The 24,558-nt window shown below is 39.7% G+C and overlaps 1 protein-coding gene across 8 annotated transcripts in view; it reads right to left on the bottom strand.

The window, feature by feature from the left end:
* Nucleotides 1-724: 724 nt before the first annotated feature.
* The window catches only part of elmo1 (engulfment and cell motility 1 (ced-12 homolog, C. elegans)), an 88,297-nt gene continuing 64,463 nt past the window's right edge, over nt 725-24,558 (bottom strand). For 7 of the 8 annotated variants that reach the window (XM_067502899.1, XM_067502878.1, XM_067502908.1 and 4 more), the window contains 6 exons: nt 12,781-12,944; nt 10,203-10,315; nt 6,322-6,429; nt 5,890-5,972; nt 2,932-3,009; nt 725-2,136 (listed from right to left, as the gene is read on the bottom strand). In XM_067502899.1, coding sequence (XP_067359000.1) covers nt 1,936-2,136; nt 2,932-3,009; nt 5,890-5,972; nt 6,322-6,429; nt 10,203-10,315; nt 12,781-12,944 — 747 coding nt within the window. In that variant the 3' untranslated portion in view covers nt 725-1,935. Of the gene's footprint in view, nt 2,137-2,931; nt 3,010-5,889; nt 5,973-6,321; nt 6,430-10,202; nt 10,316-12,780; nt 12,945-22,624; nt 23,034-24,558 lie in introns of those variants that run through there. The other variant, XM_067502935.1, reaches the window with a different exon arrangement.

A 24,558-nucleotide genomic window follows, 5' to 3' on the forward strand; every position in this document is an offset into this window, starting at 1 on the left:
AAAGGCCAGTGCCATATTTTATGGTGCTTGGCTAAAAATCAGCAGCTCATAGGATGCCTGCCAGCTGTGCAAGCTGGACCGAAGCAGATGAACCTGGAGTTTTTAGAGGAGGCAGCGAGATGTCAGAGAAGCTGTGCCACTGTGCACAGCATCTCCCACTCACCGACACATGAGACGTGTGTGATGAAGCGCACCCTAAGTATTCAGGCAATAATTGGAGAATGAGCTGAACAGTGCTGCAGTCTATAGTCCTTCTCAGAGCTGACACTTGAAATTTAGCTGTTGGTTTGTAAAATAATATTTTTGTATTTTTGTTTGTATGAGTTCCAGACTCATTTCTGGTAAAAAAAAAACATATGAAGATTTTACTAGGGACATTTAATTTCACAGTTTTTAGGTGTTTTGAAGTAATGTTTGTGTCTTTAAAGACATAACTGTTTGTTATATATTACTATATTAGCTTTTTAGGAATGATTTCATTTTTTTTGCAGATTTTATATAAAATAGGCATCTATGTGTGGCCTGACCAAACAACTAAACAAAAACATCCAGGTGTGGACTGGTACAAAATATATTTTTGTAGTGTAAACAGTGAAACCACAATGTGGGGCATGGTAACTGTGCTTTTAAAATGATCCTTTCATCTCTAGGTTTAAAACACTGGTATGGTCCTTTAAGTGAATGTGGTTCATGGATGACGATAAGAGGAACTACAAGAAAATGCTTACAGTTCTTAAATCTTTAATGTAAACAGCAGTTTTGAGGGGCTTTGAAAAATCCTAAAGAAAAAAACATTTTAAGGTATTAAATAGGAAGGGGAAAATATATATAAATCATACTAGAAATAACCATGATTTGTTCTTAAATTTAAAAAATACAATTTAAATTTAGTGGCCATATACTCCTGAACACAGCAAAAAAGACAACTTCCCCTGACCAAATCCTTTGTTAAACCAACTTCTTGGCAGTTTCACAATTTTAAAATCACAAAATTATGACCATCTTACAAATAATAAAGAAAAAAAAAGCTTAAATATTGCTTAGGAATGTTGTGTACAGCAGTCATTACAATGACAGACACTAAAATGAGGGTGAGATGAACATATTTCTGTGTATGTGTTTCAAAATCACTGTGTTTGTGTGTACAATTTGCAACAAGCAAAGGCAGGATAAAAACATTAACATTAAAATATTCTAAGTTCCTGGATTTTAAGGACTGATTTTTTTAACAGTCTTCTGTACAAGTGTAACAGGACATAGGATATAAGAGTTTTCATTAAGAAATATTTTCTTCAACCTTCCATTCAGCCTTTTGGGACACATTTAGCTGCCACACATACCTTAAGTGAGAATGTGACAGGAAATACTGCTGGGAAGTTTACGACAAAACACTAAACCCCTGTCCCTCCCTGTTCCCAAACTACACCAACCACCATCCTTTCCCCAACAAAAGCCCTGAGGAAAAATAATAAAGTAAACATAAAAACAACAACAGTAAAGCAAAATCAATGTCTAAGCTTTTGTCTACAACAATCTTATCAAGCAAAAGGAAAGCTGGTGCCTCAGCTGAGAAGAAGTGAATGTTTCAAAACATCAGACATGGGAGGAGAGTGGGAAGAAGCCAGAGGACGACCAACATCAGGCTTACATACTTCCTGGTTTCTCTTCTACATGGAAACCTGATGAGTCTGCATTGACCCCGAGTCCTTTAAGTGCAGTGAGGCTATTAACGTGCACCAGTTTCTCTCTTTTTAAGGTCTAAGCGAGAAGCAAGAGCAAAACTGTTCAATATATCCCTTTTTTCTTTCAATCACAGTTCACTTTTTATAATCTATGGTTTTATTTTTTATTTTTTTGTTCCAGTTTATAAGAAAGGGGCATTGGTCCAGTGAGTACAGTAGGTGCTGGGTGGGTTTGGGCTCGTGGGTTGTTCATCTAGTTACAGTCGTAAACAAAGTCATAGTTGCTAGGTTCTTTGGGAATCGGGGGTGGGGCCTCGGGAATCTGGATGTTCTCTAAATCCAAGAGGCGAAGCTTCATCTCCATTGAAAGGAGGGTGTCCATGTCAGATTTGGTGTATTCGCTGGTCATCTCCTTACCAAGAAGGGCGTTTAGACCATCTGTCCACACGCAGTACTGTCGAAAGAGATTTAAAATAAAATAAAATCAGTAATGGCAGAAAGAAACCGAAGTCATAAACACAAAAATGCATTCTTCCAAATCTATAAACTATAATTAAGCACTGCAAGTTTCCAAACTCTAAGCTGTTAACTGACTACAGACCTGCATTAGAGTCATTAAAGAAACAGGCATAGAAAACATTTTCTTCTTGTTTTTAATTAAAACATATATTCTCAAAGACATTTCTGGACACAAGCATCTATAAAATGATCCTTAGATGAGCAATGACAGCAGATGTCTCTGAGAGCCACTCCCAAATCTAGTCAATTCTGTACCATAACACACAATTAGTTCTTTGTGTTTATTTTAATACGATGAAACCAGTGATGTCCAATCATATTGCACTTCCCAGCATTTCTCTGCTGATTCACTAATGGGATTGCTGTTCTGCTGCTTCCTCCATCACCCCCACCTCCTTCTTACAGTATGTGCTAGATTTCTGATGTGACTAAGATTTAATGTTCATATGTTAATTAGGAGAAGTCTTTGGTGAGTCATGCCTACAGCTCTGGTTGTAGGTATCATACTTTAAATAACCATAAAAGTAAAGGTATAGTTTCCGTTTCCTGTTCCTGGCTTTATTTTCATATCCAGTATATATGATGTTGTTAAATATCAACAAATAATACTGCCAAAGAGAAGGAGCAGAAAGGAAAAACACATGGATTAAGTCCACTGTATATATGTCAAAGACAACTTGTGTCTTTGTGTGACTGAACACTTGTTCTGGGCCGGACTGTGTTGACTTACCTCATGCTTGTCAGGAGCAATAAAGTTTAAGTACTCGTCGGACTCGTAGAGGACAGAGAAGGCCAGCTCTAACACCTCCTGGAGAGGGGACAGGGTAAAAGGCAGAGAAGGAGGAGTGAGAAAAATAAAATGGTGCAAAGACAGAGCAGACAGTGACACAGTGGAGGAGGTGGGAAGAAAAGGTAGGGTGCAATGTAAAAAAAAAAAATGGAATAACAGGTGAGATTTACACCACAATGCTGTCACACCAGTGCAATCTACCTCTCCTCACATCTTGCAAGCATGTGTTACATTAACTGCACATCAACCCATCAGGTATGAGCGAGACAGACATCACAAAAAAGAATAACTGAGATGCCTTTAGATAGTAGATGCTGAAAAGGCTTGGGAGTGCTGGGAATGGGATGTGATATGATTCCAAGTACAAAAAATACAAATTCCAGCAACAAAGGCCCAGGACTGTTGAGCAGCTACAATCCTGCATCAGACAAGAATGGGACAACATTCCTCTCCTAAAACTCCAGCAACTGGTTTCCTCTCTTCCGAGACGTTCACCCTGTTCCAACTTTTTTGAGATGTGTTGCTGCCATCAAATTCAATATGAGCTTCTATTTTCCATGAAATGTTTCAGTTTCAACATCTGATATGTTGTTTATGTTCTATTGTGAATAAAATATGGGTTGATGATATTTGCAACTCATTGCATTTTGTTTTTATTTACATTTTACACATTGTCCCAATTTTTAAAATTGAAAGCAATTCATTAAATGCGTGCGTGCAATCTGCGTGAAATTAGCATCTGATTTACTAAGGCAGTTGGTAATTACAAAATCTGGGACTGAGCCCAAGTTGCTCTTTGTAAGGGAAAGTAGTTCAGTTCAGTGGAATTTGAGTCAGATCAGAAGGCGCAGACAAGAAAAAATGTAGTAACACTGAAACATGAATACTTATTAATGAACTAATTAGAACTGAAAACATTTACTTCAGCCATAATTCAAAAAGCAAAATCAGTTTTTAAACCCTCAGAAGACGTTATGGAGATATTAAAACCTTATAGGACGAATTCACCAGTTTCAACTTGCTTTCCATGGCTTTAGTTTAGGATGTAAAAGTACATGAATGCTTTTAAACTTCCCTCTGACTTCCCTATATGTAAATATTTGTCTCCTTATAGCTGAAAATCCCCTCCAGATAACATCACCTGGGGGAGTTTTTCATCATAAGGAGTTCAGAGGATCTCATCTGGAGCTGCTCTGGAAAAGCAGGTTGACCATGATGACAAACTCCAAAGTGTGAGCCATGAGATGACATAATCTGAACTGAAGATTCCTCCAACTGACGTCATCTTGAGGCATTTTTTCCGATAGATGTAGAGAGATTTTTTAATATAGGGAAGTCAGAGGGAAGTTTAATGGCATTTAGGTACATGTGCTACCCAAACTGGAACCAAAAGAACCAAGTTAAATATCAGTGAAGGCGTCTTTTATGATTTAAATAGTTTTAAATAGGATCTAAATCCATGCTAGTGGTCTGCATGGTGTCAAATGTCATGACATTCTATGTAACATTCTTGACATATATCAGTCTGTGAAATAATTGGTAGATGGCAATGCTAAAGCCCGACAAAATGGTGGACAGAGATGACACCGGTACTACAATTAAATGCATTAACAGTTTCATTAGATGTTCAAGTTTCTCAGCTTAAAGACACAACTCTGCTCTTTAAATGGTGTAATGAGGTGGATATGGTTCTCATTTGTTTCTGCTATTTTATACTGCTTTTTGAACTAATTAAATGCATTGGAGGCTGTGTTTACCATCATTTATTTTCAATGAACTACTGGTTAATTCAATTTCTCTTCCTGCTCATACAACTGTATTTTAAAATTTCACAGCTGCACAAATCTGTGCCTGCTCTTAAGATGCAAGGGACTCATAAAGTGGATCATACTATCATCTTATATATTGTATTTATATACTGAATCCCCTGGTCTTTTGGTGATTACTTCCTTTAGAATGCACATAAAACAAAAAAGGTTTGCTTCAGTAATGAGATGCAAAGTGCTGCACAGATGACAGGCAAACTGCTCTTCCAGGTCGCTGCACCTGTTCTCTAAATAACAAAAAAGTCTTGAGGCACAGAAGGTGTCTGAGAAAGGGTGCATATGCCCCTGAGTACATACATCTTGTACTTCTGGTAGATATATTTGAAATAATCACAAAATATATTACAATTAAAAGATCAATCGAATTGCCGATGATAATTGCATCTGCAAGAACTTGGGAGACAGTCTGAAAACACTGCTTGCCACCTCAGTTCCCAACTCTGGTCCACAGGCCAGCTCAGCTCTAAGTCCTTATAGAGGTGACTTTGGCTGGTACACAGTGTAACTGTGAGTGATGAAATGTGCTAATGTTCTCATTCACAATAGGACTGGCCTTCAAGACAGCCCACAGACCCCCCCATGATCATTCTTCTAGACCTGCGCTTATTGACAAGGTAATAAAGGAGACAAAGTGGGTAGGAGGGGTGCGTCTTTGTCTTAAAAGCTATTTATCCAAGATCCAATATATCGGAGTCTTGTGGGTGGGGCGCGAAGGTTTGCAGAGGCAAAGAGTGGGAGACAAAGGGTTCACGTACAAAGACAGAATGGCTCTTTCATCCTGGTTAAGGCACTGCAGAGGGCACACTAATGTGTTACTCTTAAATTTTAACAACAAAGAAAAGATGTCAGCGTGTTTTTGGTGGCCTTTACATAAATACGTCTGGAGCAAAAGGACTTCCCTTTGATTTATGGCTACGGTACTGCGTTGATGGCCGAGACACAACTTATTGAGTTATTTCCCAGCAAAATTATATAACTGACATCATGTTATGCAACTCTCGCACACAGAGAAACACATTCTCCAGCCTGGATAGACGCCCACCCACCCACACACACCCACACACACACACACCTTGTTTTGCTTCAGGGCTCCCTTCTCCTTCATGTGAGGACAGTCTTTGCCAGTTATAACAGCTTTGATATCAGCCACAGGCACTGCAGAGAGGACAGAAGTGAGTTCACAACAACAACAACAACAACAACAACACTTTGTGACAACTGTATCATCCCAGATAGGTGGCTGGTTTATGCCAGTGATTAAAATTTAAAATCTTGCACCAGATTTGTCGCTAGTCATAAGTCATAAGTAAAGCTGATCTTAACACTGACTCTTCACTACCCGTACTGTGCTGGGGCCACATACTTCAGTGCAGACAGAGACTGCGGACTTGTAGAAAATATATATAGGAATAAATACTGTGAACTTAAAGTCACAGTTGGTGTGAATAACATGCTGCGGTACATTATTGAGTTAGAACTATCAACAATTTCACTTGACACTCACGTTTGTCCTGTAAAGAGTCGTGGGGCACCTCGCCCTGAGGGCTCTCCTCCAGATCTCCATAGTGCAGGACTTTATGATTCGGCGACAGACGGCAATACCAAAACTTATCTGAAAGAAATGATGGGGAGAAAGGAAGATGGAGGAGACCGATTTAGTGGAGCTATGAAATAAGTCAGTGGCTGGCACAAAACATCATATGGGATTGCATGAGTCATAAACAGGAAAGGATATTAGCATGGCAAAAATGTGAGACCAAAAAAAAAAATAAAAGAATGAAAGAAAGAAAACAGCCTTGAGGAAAATCCACAGATGGGCTGTGCATCAGGGAGGAATCTTGATGGGCAACAAAACAGACCATCATCATTTTAACAATGACTCAACCTCAACATACACACTTGCGTCAAGATCATCAAAGGACACGCTGGGTTTTTTCTCTGGCTAACATGAGACAAAGATGGAACCTTTATGGAGGCCTGGTGAAACTCCCTCTGCCCTGTAACTTCTAATCTACAATAAGTAAGACACAACACATGGTGACATTTATACCAAACAGCTGTCAGGGAGCTGCTTTGGTACAGTTATAGCTGCTTAGTGATCATGTTGGGGACCTGCTGGTATTTAAGTTACTTTGTGCATTGGAACATTGGCCCTGATGTGTTTTAGAAACAAAAGATCACAGGGGCCACTGAGGCAAATCTTTTTGTGATACGATGCAAATCAGATCAAATTTAATGGCATAAATAAGTCACAGTAGCTGCTCAGGCCCCTTACCTACTGTAAAAGTGTTTATGATGGTGCACACTTGTTTCCTTGTTAAATTTGTTTTAGTCAAGCTGATATGCAGTGTATACTATAGCAAAGAAGCTTATACTGAGTTGCAAATCAACGTCTTCATAGCCATCTTCACTACTTATGCAAGACAGGTGGCTATAAGCTTTTTTGTGGCCTGAAATAAAAAATAATTTTACTAGTAAACTCAATCAGTATCTTCACGAGTAGTAATTATTTTAGCAAAATGTTGTGGTCTTACAGTAAGTTACATATGTTGAATATTTCTCTTGGCTGATCAATAATCCTCCAGCAGTGGAGGCCTGTGTCTACCAGCTGTGTCTGTAAAGCACTGGCCACTGTCTCCACAATGGACAGCTTGGTGTTCTTTAGAGGTTTCCTGCCAAGGTGGGCACCAAGCAGAGCTGGCAGTGAGTCGAGCACAGACTGGGGAGAGGCCTGGCTGGCATGCACACGGGTGGCCCAGTCCAAATCCTAATTGCTGAAAATAGACAGTTGGTGGTGCCAGGCTGGTGCAGAGTGGCCATGGGGAGCAGAGGGAGATGTGTATGTGTGTGAACACTTTCATTGTCCAGCTCAACTGCATGCTTGTATACCAGCACATATGTTATCACTTTGGCTAGAAGATTCTGCATCTCTATTCTGATTTCTTTCCATTTTTCAAATCATTTTAAATTCGAATATTTTTTAAATTGAGTCAAATGCCATTCTTTTAAAGGTTGTGGGCCGTGATCCCAGCTGCTAATCAGATCAGAGGTTTGTTTGACATGTACAGACAGTCACCAATTAACCTAACATGGTTTGGACTGTGGAAGGAAACCAGAATACCCAGAGAAAACCAAACCAAACAGCACCAGGAAAAGCCACAGCTGGCCATCAGCTTCAAACCCATGGTCTTCTATCTTTAAGGTGAAGTGCTAACCACTATGCTGCACGCGAACTCTATCAAATACTATAAAGCAGCAAGTGCAGCATTTACACAAAGCGCACCTTGTGTAAGGTGTGGGCCCCAAGTGCCGTTACCTGCCAGTACCCTGCACTTTAAAGACAGAACACCTTTTTTAAAAACTTCAAAACACCATCAACCTGAGCTTTTAGAGTGAAGCATCGCCTTGTAATGGGCAGACTAGCACTTTGGAAGCTAGAAAGAAGAGTCACCTACACCGAAGTCAGCGACATTAATATTTGATGTAGGTACTCGAGTCCCTGCTGGCTGCAGGACTTTTAAATATTCATATAAAATGCTGAGAAAAGACAGGAAAAAGGAGACACATTTTAGGTATGTATAAAATATAGGCCAAGATACATAAAAGTGGATAGAGAGGTAACATGTCAATATATGGATTGTGAAAGATTGCCCGAGTAATACACAAAAGACAAGAAAAAAAATATCCCAATATGTATGTATATACTGTGAGTAGCAGCATCAAAATAAAAGAGGAGAATAGGGCGTAAATATATGGGTAGAGGAATGCGACATTAGTGAAGGGAATGGATGAAGGTGTTATTTGCTGACACATGCACAAAAGATACAAAGCCATTTTAAACTGAGGTGAAGAGCGAGATGAGTTGAGGGAGCACTGTGGAGAAACCGCATGTCCTTGACTCCTTCATGTGCCCTCAAAGACAGCTACAACTAGCTTTCAGCAGGCAGACGATTCCACCTAAAGTTAGTGTTGTTGCAGCGGATTAAAGACGGTGTAACTCCACAGGCTACTGTGCAAACTTAAATCTGGTGGTGCTCATGAACTGCTTCACTTTGTCTGTGAGGGGCTACACTTTTGCTTCTGTGTTTGGTTCGTGTCTGGCTGCGTGCATTTATGTGCATAAGTTCTTCAAATCTTCAAAGCTTTTTTTAAGGATTTCTCAAGTAAAAACCGTTGTATGGTAATATTGGCACATTCACAGCAAGCTACAGCACAAAAGCCAGATAAGCATAAATCAGCTGACCACAAGCAGTGAAAAACAAACAGACGATTACATCTATCCTGCCATCCCTTTTTCCCCTGCCCTCCTGTGTTTCTTTTCAGTTTTTTTGGTTTCTGTGATCCAGCTTTGACAACATCTGGATGACAGCTGCCAAGACAAATCACCATCATGGCTTTAAAATGCCAGAATACATTGGTGAGAGAAGGAAAAACCAGCAGGTTTTACTTAATTTGATTTGACTCTTCGGAAAGTACAGTTCCTGCAGGGCAGTGGGTGACAGTCATAAATTAAAAGCAGACCAACACACAACCAAAACCTGTCACAGGATTCTTTAAAATCTTACATACAGTATAGTATGCAAATGTAGAGAGAGAGAAAAGTGACAGAAAGGGGTGATGGAAAGTGCAGGAGGGAGGACAGAGATATGAAGGGATCAGGACTCAAGCAGTAGATTAAATCCTCTTTGACTGAGGAGTGGTATATTATACAGGCTAAATGCAACCACTGCTACTCCTCTCTCTCCCCATTTCACCTCCCTTCCCTAGACTTCTCTCTCATGGAAGCCGGTGTGAAACACGATATTAGACAGAATGATTCTAATATGGTCTTATCTGAACTGGCTGCTGGGTTTTCCTTTGTATAATTTTTCTGCTTTCTTCTATGTAATGTAGTGAAGGAAAGCTTCATACGTACACAAGGTGAAGTTAAAGGAAAGCACTGAATGTGTGCTCACAAGACTTTGATTCCTAAAAGCTAAAAACCTCTTTAATGATCTTAAAGCTTAGTGTATAAAATGCAGTTGCAGTAGTTTGACTCTACAGCACAAATTGTCTGACTTGTGTTAAATGTTAAGGTGAATGTATCACTTTTTGTACTGCAGTCTTTTTGTATGGTTAAATTTGATAAAGCCCCTACTAGAATTTGACAAGAGCAAATCAAGAATGGCTTTAAGTCTAGGTATTTCTTTGCATGCCATATTTCTGTGTCTGTGTGTGCATTTAAAGAACAAAGCAGAAGACAGGGAAGGAAATTGAACAGTCACTGTGGACACAGCAGAGGGAAGTGTGAATTTCAGTGCCCAACCGGTTAAGATCTCTGGGTGAAGGGTGTTGTAACATCAGGTATGTATGGTTGTACATCTGTTTGAGGGTTGAGGGTCTCACCTTGCCTCCTTCGACTACTGATTTTCCTAAAGCAGGTTCCTTCGCACAACCTGTTGAGCCTCTGTTGTTTGATCAGCTCCATGATCTCTGGCTGGATCTTCTCCCTTAGCTCCCTGCAAAAAATAAATAAATAATGTATTATTAGTTTAAGACAACGATCTATATTCTGCAAGCCACACCTGTGCAGTGAGCTACAAGATACTGTAAAACCTGGAAGCGGATTATATTTCCCCAGGTTTTCTGGCAGCATGCAATTTTCATTTGACTGACAAAATCTCCTGGATTATGGTCGTCAGGAGGGAACAGCAAATACAAAAGATACAGATATACCTCTGAATGTACAGTACGCACAGAAATATGTCATATAGTATCGGTAAAAGCTAGTCAGTTGAAATCTGTGCTGTTACATCTCCTGCTGAGATCACTGTCATTTATTCGTGTATCTACAAGTATGTGTGAATGTGCTAAATATTAATGCAGCACACAGCACTAGTCAATATGAATTATGCACTGTATAACATCTGCACCAGCAATGTTGCTCCCAATATATTTCTTATCATTCTGCTCAAGTCCATTCACTTTCAATCTACTTTGTATAAATCAAAAATGTGGAGGTTTTGAGAAAATTTTAAGTTTTCTTAACACACAAAGATGATGCATTTTGCATTTCCCCTGATAGTCCTGTCCATTTTTATCTTTCACGTTTCCTTCAGGATCATTTGCTCTCGTCTCCCGATCTGTCTGCCCTCCCTCTCTGTGTTTGCCTCATCAGTGACTCCAGTCGTTACATTGATCTGTGGTCAGACATTCACTCGGACACCTTTAAAGAAACAGTGGGGCGGCTCATCGCAGCAACGACAGATGATGATAGTGTGACATTGCCGCTACACGTACCTTCCTTCTGTCTGGAGTAGACACAATCAAGACTGTTTTTGTCTGAGAATGTAAAAAGGTTTGGCTGCTCAGCTTTTTAAAGGAAGCAGATTCGCTTTCAATTTAAACAGATTCTTTGCAGCAAATGCAGAAAATCGTAGACAATCGAATTAAAGGGCTGAGGTTTACTAGTAGACCTCCATAAATGAACCACTCTGGTTGATATCTGCAGTTCAAATGATGAAAGAACTGAGGCACAAAAGCCCATTTCAAACTCTTTGAAAACGTAGAATATCTTCACAGCATGTCAGTAAAATATTGCCAAGCACATAAAAAAGGGAAACCACAACATGGAGGTGAAGTTAAATTACTTTTCATGCCAGTTTTCTGGGAACTACATAACATAAAGCTGTTTATTAACATTTAAAGTTGTATCCTTAACAGTTCAGAGCCAACATGCTGAATTAATTCTTAGCCTCACGTAGACGTTAATGCAATTATTTGTGCATGTACTCCTCAAATACACCGTGAAAGATCATACTGGAAAAGTACTTCAAAAGTCTGCAAACAGGGGTCAAAATGAAATCAAATAATCCTTACGGAGTCGTTCTAGAGACATAGATTTGATTTGAGGTTAAAGTGGTGCCTCCTCACCATCGTGTGATGTGTAGGGTCTTTCTCTACATAAATTGATAGCACAAAATTGGCAGCAGTTGTAGCGAGTGATACAGAGCTTCTTAAAATGTGCCGTCTGATGTGCTCAGCTCATTATGTTTACAAGTTATGACGGTGCTGTACTGATAAGAGAAAAATTCCACCCCCAGGTAGTCCCACACTACTGAAGAGAGACTCATCAGTCCATGATGTTCAGTGCTTTCTACTGTGACAAATGCTTTTCAGTATCTGATTCTATTTCAATTGCTTATCGCATACTACTCCCAGAATACCATTTGAAAACAGGCTGAGATTGAGTCTGAGCATTCAGCTATACACTCATTGTTCCCACTGCTACTGAAATTCCCTGTGTCATACATAATAAAAGTTGTCGGTGATCTAATTATAAATCTGGATTAAAAGAACTAACCACCCAAAAAAATGGACCGTGAATTCAAAAGTATATTATCTGTAGTAAACACATTTAAAAACAATGTTACAATGTTTAAGTAAACACATTTTTTGCAACTTCCTTGGCTTTTGTTCATTTGGAGAATTAATTGGCTGCTAAAGTTTTGTCTCTACCCTTCCGATATTGATTTTATAAGCCCTTAGCTCAGCATTGATTACTCTTCAAAGTGACAAGCTCTCTCTGTGAAATGATTTTTCAATACTACTTGCTACTCCATTATATGGGAGAAAACAATGTTCTCCATTACAGCGCCTGCATCCACAATCAGTCAATGAATGATCTATTACAGACGGGCTCTCCACGCTTAATGAGCTGGAGGGTTGTTAATCGAGCATTCACTAGGAATGCCATTTGCAGCAAATCCGACTTTAATACATATCTTCAATCATGAGGGGGAAGCACAGGTGCAACAGGATTTAGGCTTGTAGCTGGTCCTTGTTGTCAAATGTAAGAAGGAAAAATAAGCAATTACAAACATACTAATGACTACTGTTTTTGTGTAGATGAAATGGCGTCTTCATTTGGCATTAGATTTAACATTATGATATCATTATTCTAGTCATCGATTGGCTGACTCACTGGATGGGACGGGACTGGAAGTCTTCCTGATTCATTCTCTCGGACTGGCGTATTTTCAGGATCTCTGTGTAGCTCAGGTTCTGCAGACGACTCTTGAACTGGTCCAGGGAATTAGGCTTGAGAGTCAGCGCTCGCATGATCTGCTCCCTCACCACCTGCATTACCTGCAGAACAGAATAGAGAAGTAGAGCTCATCACAGATTCAGGAGTAATAAAGCATGTAGAAGGTGTGTGTCAATCTAAAGTAACCCCCTACCATAGTTTGTGTGGTTTAGGTGAGTACATACTGTAAACTTCTGTTCGGAAGTTTATTTTTTATTTTTTTGGAATCAGAGCTTGTAATCCACTCTGATGCACTGAACCTCAATAGAAAAAGAGCAAGTCCGAATAAGTCAACAGTGGCTATTCAACTGTTTGCCCAAATATGCATCAGTAAAATCCATGACAGAATGTCCCTATAATACAGCCGCAGGCTAATACCATCAGTCTGGCCGCGGCTGCAAGAGACATGATATGAATGGTGTTCTGAGTCATCAGTCCCACTCGAGGGGTGTTTGTGATCACTGGAGGCAACAGCTCTTCAAAACAACACATAAAACACACTGTTTATATCCAGATCAATCAGCATTAATCCTAATAAAGAATATGCATTACTGTCAGGAGATAATGAAAGTCTACTCATACGGTCTCAGCTGGACACTAAACACACACACCAGACACACACACTTAAGACTGATGCACTGAAAATCAATTAGAATCATTAAATTATACTAAGATGAACACTGTTTTCAAAACAAAATATAAACTAAATATTCATGGTTACATTTGACTCTTGTTAAATCTGATGTGAAAAATCTGATCAAAGCAAAATAGCAGCAGCACATACCCAAGGTCACTGAAATTTTTTTTTTTTACATTTTCAGTCAAATTATACTGTATATAGTATAGAATAGCAGCATCAATTAAGCTGAAGTTAATTAATTATTAAAAAATTAATTACTATTTAATTAGTACAACACCTAAACACTAGATGTGACCAAACATGTCAAACAAAATCCAGAGCCTGCCCACAGTGGTTACAGCCATTGCAATATAAAGTTGAAGTAAACCCCAGATTTTATTACAGTTAATAAAGCAGTAAGTACCACACTCACCCCTCTGGAAAGTGAGTCCCAAGCAGAAAACTTCAATGACAGCAGCTTCCATTTAGCTTTACATTCTGACAAGTCATTTGCATGCTGCATAATTAGAACTTGAACACGATTAAAACTCAAAAGATAGAGTGTTTATTTGTGAAGGTGATTACTTCAGCCTACACGCAAGCGACTTGGCTGAACGTCAACTCAACTCCTAATGTGCTAAAAATGTTCAAACCCAACAGAATATCACCTGCAACTGTGGCTTCCTCTTAAAGCTGAGATGAGCGCACAGAGCTTGGGTTGATGTGGGCCTGTCCACCCTGCTGAGACACACTGTGTGATATTTGACTGTAAAAATAAACCTGAATTGGCTTCATAATGTTTCTTTAAGCAAGCTGAGCAGTGCTGTTCTAGTTACTGCAGACACTGTGATGGCAGACGTGACGAGCAGCCCTGATTATGTATCAGCCTTGTTAGTAGCGGCCTGCGGGCCTGCAGATGCTGATTCACTGGATCAGAGGTAACGGAAAGAAATAGAGGATCGTCCGTTATGTTCTTGCTTTATTGTATTTTTTCTTCTTGCTTCGTTGATTAAAAAACGTTAGGATGCAAACCCGCCTCTTCAAACTAATTTTCTCACAAATGGTCAAATCTATTAAAATGAGAGCAACCGAAGTTTGGGATGATGTTTTGTATGAATGTGCTTATACATTCACAGCAAAGCAAAGGTGTTTATTGACTTTCCTTATTATTTTCCTGCTTAGTACAATTCTGTTTCTTCTGGACTCCTCAACCTTAACAACTCCAAAACCCACTGAGCCAAGATCCCAAATAGAGTTGTATGTAATAATGTTCCTGCTGTTTATTCTTACTGCAAGATTACTCATCAACTTTCTAACCTCTGAACTCTCAGACTAAGTCAGGGGTGAAAGCAGTAAAAAAAGGAGGATTTGAGTGGCTGAAGATCAAATGTAAACCACATAAACCTTAACCTAGCACCACAGAACCTGAAAAAGTCAAGATGACACACATATTTGATTTGATTGATTGAGGTAATATGGATAAAGAAGTGGTTTGTTGAGCTGTACAACAACAGCTACAGAAAAAGGAAATAACTGAACGCTTTTACATACATTTGTTTAGTCCTGAAGATAATATCCAGCACCCACCAAACACTCGTTATTCAACAGGGATTTAAATTTTGAAGGCAAACAAGATCAAAGCAATCAATGACATTATACGACCAACAAACTGACGTTGGAAATAAACAAATGCAGCAAAAGGTGAGCACCTTAAAAGAAAAAAGGACAGTCAGCTGATTAGGGGATTTATTTAGAGCAGTGAGTAGATAAATGCTGCAGCTGAGCCCTGAAATTAGTTTTAGTTCATGCCAGTGGCCAGATAGAACAAGCCATTAAATTCCTCAGTTCATGTATTTCAAGAATCACTTGTGGTTTGATTTACTTACAGCGTTCAGACACAGAACAACATCAGCGCACATGAAAACCTCTCTTGTGCGACTGAAATTTGAACAATGATGCAGAACATCAGTGACTCAACATGAGCAGTAACTTGACAACTTAAGGGAAGAATCAAATACTTGTTATATGTGTACATGTATGCATCTTTCCGTTTGGTTTGATGAATAAAGTTTGGTTTTATTTTAGGCACACTTCCTTTTAGGCAAAAAAAGTCTGGCTGCTGCCAAATGTTCCTGATTACAGTGACAATATGAATGCACCAGCACGTCTTCTCACGCTGGACTCTGCTAATCATAATGTCCGGTCACAATAAGACATAACTGCGGCCCATCTAACAAACAGACAGAGACCGAAAACAATGCTTTCATGATTTCTGCTCCAGCCACTTGGAATCGATAGAAATATTTGTTATAATTTGCTATGGTACCTTGGTATAAAATGATTAAGTGTTCCTGTTTAAAGCTAAGTTTAGATTTCTGATTGATGAAATATTATGGATCAAGTTATGCTTAACCTCACAACTGGAAGAATCACAAAGTTGTTTTCTGTATTCTTGTTGTCTGTAAAGGTACACATTTCATTTAATGGGGAAAAAAACCCCCGAAACAAACAAACAAAAAAAAAACTAAAAACAAACAGGGATCAAGCTGAATTTCAACTTTTCAGCGTCAGCCCAGTCTCCCCTCCTCCTCATCCTCCCCTCTGTGCTGAAAAATGCACAGACAAATGGGTGAAGACACAGCTTGCAATCATGCTACGAAAAATTTATCGCTCCTGTTCACTACTTTAAATCGACACTTGAGTTGCTCATCATGAATTTACACACACGCCTATAATCTTGATAATTAGGCCTAAAATTAATTTCTTTTTCCATTAATATTACAAATGTACTGTCACTGTGTCTAAGGAATCGCTCTATTTTAAGTAAAAGAAGTTATAGGACAGTAAACAAGAGACTGAGCTTTGATGATCTCAGTTTTAGTTCAAAGTGGGAGTATGCTAAAGATTGCATTTGGTAAACAAAAACAAACCCTCAAATCGTTCCCTAAAAAGGCAGATCTCATTGTCACCGGCAGCTTTCTTTCCACCCTAATCCTGGTCTCTGGAGACCAACTGCCATGCAGCCCTGCTGTTTCAGCAGAGACGTCCCTGGGGAATGTTCATTAATGTGCCTTGTTTGTAGTCATGTCTCGAGCAGGAAAACAATTCTGTTGGCCCATGTGGCTGCACTCATGCTAATTAACACTGAGAATATTCATCACATTTAATATGAACACATGGTCCTTTCACAACAGGGCAGGGAGGGGCATTATGAATATTTTATATTCATCCTTCTTTTAATGCGCTGACTGCTCAGAGAGCACCTTGGTAGAGGTGAGATGACGTAAGCACTGGAACAAACTTTCCAGGCTGAGCTCACTCAGGATAAATTTAGGCTCAGTTTTGTATCGATGCCAACTTAGCTACATGGTGGATGAAGTGGAGAACTGTGTGCTTTTTTCATCTGAGCAGCTGATCCAAGATTTATTTTTTCCATCTTGTCCACCTTTATTTTGGTCTTTCTCTACATTTCCTATCTCACTCGCTAATCTCTCCCGAACAACGGGCCATCATTCTTGCTTGTAGTTCCTTCTCAAGCAAGTTAGACAGCGGAGCAAGTGTCAGCAAAATTAATTAAAACACTGTCCCATGACCCATCTAGCACACGTAATGAAGAGCTGGCTACACTGACCCGTCTGCCTCTCTCCCTCAGACTCGCTCTCCTCCTCGCTTCCTTTCAGTCACCCCACCATCCATCAGCGACTACGCATCAGCCGTAACAAATTACCGTCTCCTTCTCCCCGACCAATCAACTGTCGCTGCTGCTCCATTTACCTAAGAGGATGCTAATGACATCATTTACCAGCTGTCAGTCAAATGCTCACCCACCACTCAAAGCCAGGGAAGGAGAAATCTGGAGATTGTGCTGGAGAGACACTTTGGGGGGCAAATAATAAGGTGGTAATCACAGAATAATGACTTTGCTGATACTCCCTGAAAGCAATCAAAAAGTCAATCTCACATGGTGATAATGGGATTGTAGCTGAAGAACGACTCTGTATTTAAGGCCAGTGTAACTGAACATGCGCACATACAAGTACTTACATACATACATACACACACACACACACACACACACAGCTATAGGGAGAGAACAAAAAGGAGAATACAGTGAATGTCTTTCCCCATTTTTAAGATACTAATTACATGTTCCCTCACTGGCACCATGTCACGTGTAATTTTTTGTCTCCTTCAAAGCTGATAATGTCGGAATTTTTTTTTTTTGATTTGACAGAATATTTCTTTTGTTTTTCCATGGAAAAACAAAAGCTGGTCAATTTAGAAGTTAATAAAAAAAAAAAGAAAGTTGTGCTTGATGATATATGGCTGTAACACTAAACGTAACACTACTATTCACACTGTTAAATTATTATATTATTATATATTCTATATATAATAATAGAATATATTCTAACAAACGTCAAACAAGAAATTGCCACTTGCCATTCAAGCGAGAATATGGCTAACAGAGTGTAGTTTAAACTGGATCCAATCAAACACTGACAAGTTAAAGATAACTCTGTTTGTTGACTTCTTATGCAGGCACACAGCTATTGTGTCCTTCTGGTTTCTGTTTATGAAATTGTAGTGACACTAATCTATGCCAACAATGCCAACTGTGCAGATTTTTGCTCTCAATCACCCCCGCGGCCTTTATAAGAGGACATTTGGGGAGGCACAACAAAACACAGCTCCCCGTCTGACAGCCGTTAGACAGTACACACACATCACAGTTTTGCTTTGGTCACAGTCCATGTTGCTGCGTGTGTGTGTGGGTGCATGTGCATGCGTGTCAGCTGCTGTGGGTGTCATAGATGTGATTGTTACAGAGATGATATTTGTCAGCAGCTCGAGATGAGATGACTTTAAGGCAATGACATGGAGCGACCTTTATCATAATCTGGATGACAAAATGGCATTCAGCTAAAATAGTGAATGCTAAATATGCCAAGGTAGATCACATAAAGCGTAATCATTGGTTGTAGTAAAATACAGTTACTTTACATCTATTGAAAGAAAGTTCATGGTATTACTACTATTTTTCCATCAAAATGTAAAGCAAAAATATCAAAAATGTAAAGTAAAAAGTGTAAAAAGTACATACTGCTTTTAATTGATGTACTGTGTTTCTTTGTATTCTCAATAACTGAAGTTGAGGCAAAACCTCATACTGGGCTCTGACAATCAATAAATAAATATTATTTGTAAGTTTTGAACTCAAATTAGTAATTTGATGCTGCAAAACAGCCAGATTACTAGATTATATTTACTATATTCATCTTTTCTTGTTAGAGTCTCCCGAGAGCTCTGTCTTGCTGACAGACACTAAATGGCAACACACTACTTTGATCCATTGAGTTTTCAATTATGAATCTACCCCACATGGTTTGGATGTAAGGATTCACTCTGGGCATTTCAATAAATAATAGAGAGGTAAATGGTAAATGTATGTTTCAAGTACAGAGAAAAGCAACTCTTTTCTCTTAGTATATGCCTCTGGGAGTTTTGAATGGCATCACAGTACCACAGAGAACAGCACATACTGCAGTATTATTGTAGTATTGTATTGTAGTATTTTCAATAAATTTACTGCAAATATACTGTACTAGTATACTACTACTTTAACAGTACAAACAATCAAATACATGAAAAAAACAAAACTAATAACGATTACAATAATACACACACTTGGAGGCCAACTTCCATCAGTCCTCTGCTTCCTTCTGCATGAGTGATGCAGGTCAGCACCGGCTGCTGCTGCTAGCTGTTGTTGTTTCCATATTTAGAGGGCTAGCTCGGCATGCCCAGACAAACTGTCAAAAGAGCTCTTTTTCAACAACCAGCTCCATGTGAGGTATGTCGCAGCCCATATGGATGACTGAAGAGCAAAGTCACCTGGGAAATCACCACTTACTGTGAGTTTTTCAAGAAATGCTGCTCAAAGCTGACCTTGGCTTATGTAAAGCATTGCATTAATAACCGTTTTATTATGGCATAGTAATTGCAGAAAACATGAACATTCTGCATTAATTGTCCCAGAGCGACGACTAAATTCACTTTTAACATTTACTCTCGGAAAAACAGGTATTTTTTCTATTTTTGTGATAAAAGAAAGAAAAAAATATTATTTGTAATAACTGCTGGGTAGAAGTGCAGTATTCACTCGTGTTTGGTATTAAATGTTAATTGAATTATTGAATGTTAGTGTGACTTTGACCCATCCAGCCCTACTCTTTTAGTTGTTGTGCAAAGGAAGGTGGACCTCCAGGTAACATTAGTCACAGAGAACCACCTGAATGCTAAACCTCTGTGTCTTCTTACTTTATGTATCATCACCTCCACACAAACAGATAAAGCGCTCTAAATTAAACCCAGACCCAAAGATATATCAAAAACAAATGTCATATGATACTAATGATAAGGCCTACAGCAGCCATATCTCAGCATGAATACATAATAAGTTAAACCCACACATAAATGCCTTTTGTGGAGACTTTTCATTGTCACAGTTGGGTTTGTTCAAAACGGATTGTATAAATACACTAGTCAATAAACAAACATAAATAAGTGAATAGAATAAAAGATTATTAATTCAAAAGACATGAAAACTCAAGTTTACTCATCTTTTCCCCTGCTGATTTCCAGTGAACTGTAGCTGAGATGAGACAGTAGTGTCATTATCATGATACACGAGAAAGAAAAGGTTAGTTCTGCTCATGTAACTCTGTGGGTTTGATGCTAATGGCTGATGATCTCTCTGGTCTGATTAGGGAGCTTAGCTTTAGCATTCTCAGTGTGAGTGGGCCAACACTGCCTGAGATCAGAGATGCCCCCCTCAGGCATGCACACACAAAAATATACATAAAAAAAAGCACACAGCTCAGCATTTGTCCTCTGCTCTTGCTACACATTCATACACAAGTCTTAAAGAAAAAAAAAACTTACAAAACCTTTCGCACAGACACACGCAAACACACCAATTTGTTGCAGCACTTGTGCAGACACACATTCACACACTGTCCAAACGCACATATACACGTGCAAAAACAATAAAGCAAACCTTGTTATGGGAGTGGGAGGTGAGGCAGCCAGGCAGAAAGATATAAATAGCCTGTCTGAGTTCAACAATAGAGGTGGAGGGGGGTCGAGAGACAAGAATGAGGAGGAGGAAAAGAAAGAGAGAGAGAGCAGGAGCAACATAAAATAAAGGCCCCAAAAGGAACGGAGGAAGGAAGAGGGATATGGAAAATTACAGTAAAGAAAACCATGGAACAGGAAAAATAGAGGTCTCATTGAGAGAGATGAGTAGGGGAGGGCCAATTTCATGCAAAGCACGACATCAGCGGTCACAGTTGTTGGCATATGGCAGCGTGTGCAGTGCTTGCACCTGTCCCAAGCTAATTCCTGGAATCTAAATGTGGCATCCACGCAAAACCTTTGGCAATGCACTCAGATTATTATTGTCACATCTCTTGTGACTGGACGCATCAGCACCCATTTCATTAATCATGTATGCGTGCATGTTAACCTTCTGGCAAAGTGAAGAAACGGTCTTGTTGCTGAAGAGCAGCAGCACAAATCATTTGCATTGATTTGCATCAAGTGTCCTTAATTGATTTGCAGTGAGCAGCCTTTAGTTGAACTAAAATAGCCAGCTAAGCATCACATCTAAATATTATTTAATGGTAGCTAAAAATACTGGTATATAAGGGCTGGTGGGAGGGTCGATTTACTGCAGTGGCAGTGGCTTGTGAGGATTGCCATGTAAATAATTCCTCATGGGACAGGTCAGTCTTTACATGGTTGAACAAAGCAGATTATCTCCTTTCCTCTGTATCACCCTAGGCCAGAGCTGAAATGTCAAACACCAATAAAGAAGGACTTAGAACTCATTTAGCTGAAGTGCTCATCTAGAGTGACTTAAAAAGGGTGACCAGGTTCAGGGTGTGTTGCTCAAGGGTGGTTTTTACAGGTTTGGTTTTAGTGATTAAACATGGCTTACTATCCTGTCATTAACAGGATTGCAACTAAAGTTTTTTTTTTTTTTCAAATAATGTTGCTTAAACTTTTGCTTGACAGTGACATAAAATAGGATTGTTTTCTTGTTGGTTGTTAGATAAGGTGACTGACACAATCCATTTATTTGTTCACTATGGAACTGGCTCCAGGAGAAAGTTACCTTAGCACAAAGACTCAGGATGGGATAGCCCTGTTAAGTCATAATTTAGCAGGAATAGTCACTAGTGAGATTCTTTCCTTGCTTGTTCTTTTTCCTAATAAATAACTGATTCATCATTTATCAAAATTGCTTACTCAACAATTGGTCACAGGGTAAAAGACAGTTCCTTCACAGAAAGCCATGTTTGAAGGACCAAAAAGCCGATGCAATTGGACTGTGTATAGCCCAAATCAAATGAAATCAGGTACTGGCACTGTTTCATAGACTCCTGCTCTACAGTCTGGGCCCGACCTCCCTCTAATCTCCTGTCAAGCCCCTCTGGCTAAAACACTGGTTGAAGCTCATCCAAGGCTGAGAGGCACAGTGTGAAGTAGAGAAGAGCAGTAGTAGTGGCATTGAATTCCCCTGGTGACAAATCATGTGTGATGGTGATGTGGAGTAATCCCATTCACAACAACAAAGCCCAACCCCCCCACCACATACACACACATGCAAAGACTTTATACTGGAATACAGATGATGCCAGGAGCATGATGGGGAGGGGGGGGTGGTAGTTGAACAGAGGATGTGTGTATGCATGCACACAAATGTGGATGTGTCTTTGAGAGACCGAGTGAAATTGTAATCTAGGAGATTATATTCATATGACTCTCTGAGTGTGTTAATGAAAAGGCTGCGATCTGGATCCTATTCTAACCTGCTTACGCCTCGCCAAGTCCACACAGTCCCATCTGTACACCCTGTTTTCTTCCTCCCTGCCCCTGTCCCATCTTCATCTCACTCTGCCTTTTCTTCTCCTCTCCTTCCTCTCTCCATTTACCCCCTCCCCCAGGCAACAACAAAAACAATGCCTCTTCCTCCTTTACTATCACATCCCCTCGCTATATCCATTCAAGCTAATTGAAAACCACTCTCTCGTTCATATGTCAATCCATTGTACTTACATGTCACCTCCATATCTCCAAGTTTGGTTTGATACTCTCCACAGTGGCTGATGAATCCTTGTGCTTTTGTCAGAGAAGGAGTTTTTTGCACTCGACGGGAGACTGGGATGGATAGAAGGATGGGTGCAGGGAGCAGATGCTTGTTGAAAGAGCGGTCTAGCTGAACGTGGACAGTTAGCTTCAGTGGTAGCCACAATAAGATAAGACTCGTATGTCAATACAGCTCGTGCACCTCCTCCTTTTGCTTTCTCTCTTTTTTCTGTCTTGGCTATTTGTTGCTTTAATTCTCTGCTTGATTGTCTCTTTGAGCACAATTCCTTTAAATAAAAAAAATTTCTGCTTCCTCCCTGATAAACTCTACCTTACTGCCCTCTACTATGATATGTTTATATCTCCTCCCTCCCTCTGTGACTCTAAGAGCATCAGCCAGGCTGCTCTGCTTCGCTTATGTTGATCTCCGGGCTTATGCCCTGATTGGACACACGCCATGATCAGAGACGCCAATGGTGGTGCAGCAAGTGGATCACATGATAAGTATGTGTGTGTCTGTGTGTGTGTGTGTGTGTGTGTGTGTTTGTATGTATGCGAGGGGTGGGGTGGGGGGTAGATGGTGGGGAAGGGAGGGAGGGATGAGAGGACAGGAGGAGAAGAAGGAGGAGGGGTACTGTGAGTGGCTGCAAGCCGCTACATCAGTGAGGGATTTTTATTTCAAGCGCCTGAGATGGAGGCTTTATTTCCTCATGTGGGGAAGAGGAGGAGGATGAGAAGCTCTAAGCATAGATGCTTAGACGTGGATATGACACGCAGCCGTACAAGACTGAGTCTCAGGGAGACGTTTACACACACGCACACCATCACTGATGCACATAAACACAAGCATGTGCACATGCAGCAGAGAAGTGGATCCATTTTACAGAAACAGAGCCAGAGTAGTGCAGCGCAGCAGTGGTAATTGGACAGGGGTTGCTATGGAAACTGGGGAAACGGTTGCTTGACGGTCGGAGCTGTGCCCTGGGAGCATCAGAGTTGCCTCCATTAAAAACACACACAGATATACATAAAATCACACACACACACCTATTTTTCTCTGTAACAATGTTTTTCACTAAACACAATCCTAAAGAAAGCAAAACAACATGTATATTGGCTCTGTGATGTGTAAACAGGCTTAAAAGCCATGCTGTTTTTAAGCTTCATTTGAGTCTTTGTCTCAAAATGTGTGTATACAGGACAGATGCTCAGTTAGCCATGAACAGCCTTCTGCTGAGAGAGCCATCAGTGTCTAAGAAATGCTCGGCACTTGCAGGCGGCAGCACCATGCACATTCAAACATCGATAAAATCCAGAGTGAGGTGTTTTAGTATTCCACACCTCAGAAAGCTCACTGCTGTCTGTGCCTGGCAACGGCTGTAGGAGCTGCAGCGAGAGGTACCCATACACACATATATTACACATACACACTATACTGTTGCTGTGTTTTGAAGTGGATGTCCTCAGATTTAGTCTTGACACAGCTTATTACCCTCCCACACAACCTAAAGAGAATATACAGAGTCTTCATATACTGTATGGCAACATGTATACATTTACATTTTATAATTATTTATGGAGCATGGCTGGAATCTTTTTTTTTAAGTCAGATGTGTGTTAGTTATCAGTCAGAAAAACTTACTTTACTCTATCTCTAAAGAAGTGTTATATTATTATATGTATTAAAATATTAATTTCTCCTTTGTTTGCTCTTTTCTGAATTAGCAATTAAACTAAAGCAGGTGTGGGTGTATGTCAAGTCTACAGCTCTGTATGGCCCTATATTCTCGAGGTTATGCTCAATTATGGGCAGTCCAATCACATTTGAGGATTCTGAATAAATTCCCCTTGCAATTATAACCCCAAAATGAAATATAAAGATTGTTTGCCATTTCAAATGATTG

This window comes from Channa argus, chromosome 1, assembly GCF_033026475.1.
Source record: "Channa argus isolate prfri chromosome 1, Channa argus male v1.0, whole genome shotgun sequence".
Lineage (NCBI taxonomy): Eukaryota > Metazoa > Chordata > Actinopteri > Anabantiformes > Channidae > Channa > Channa argus.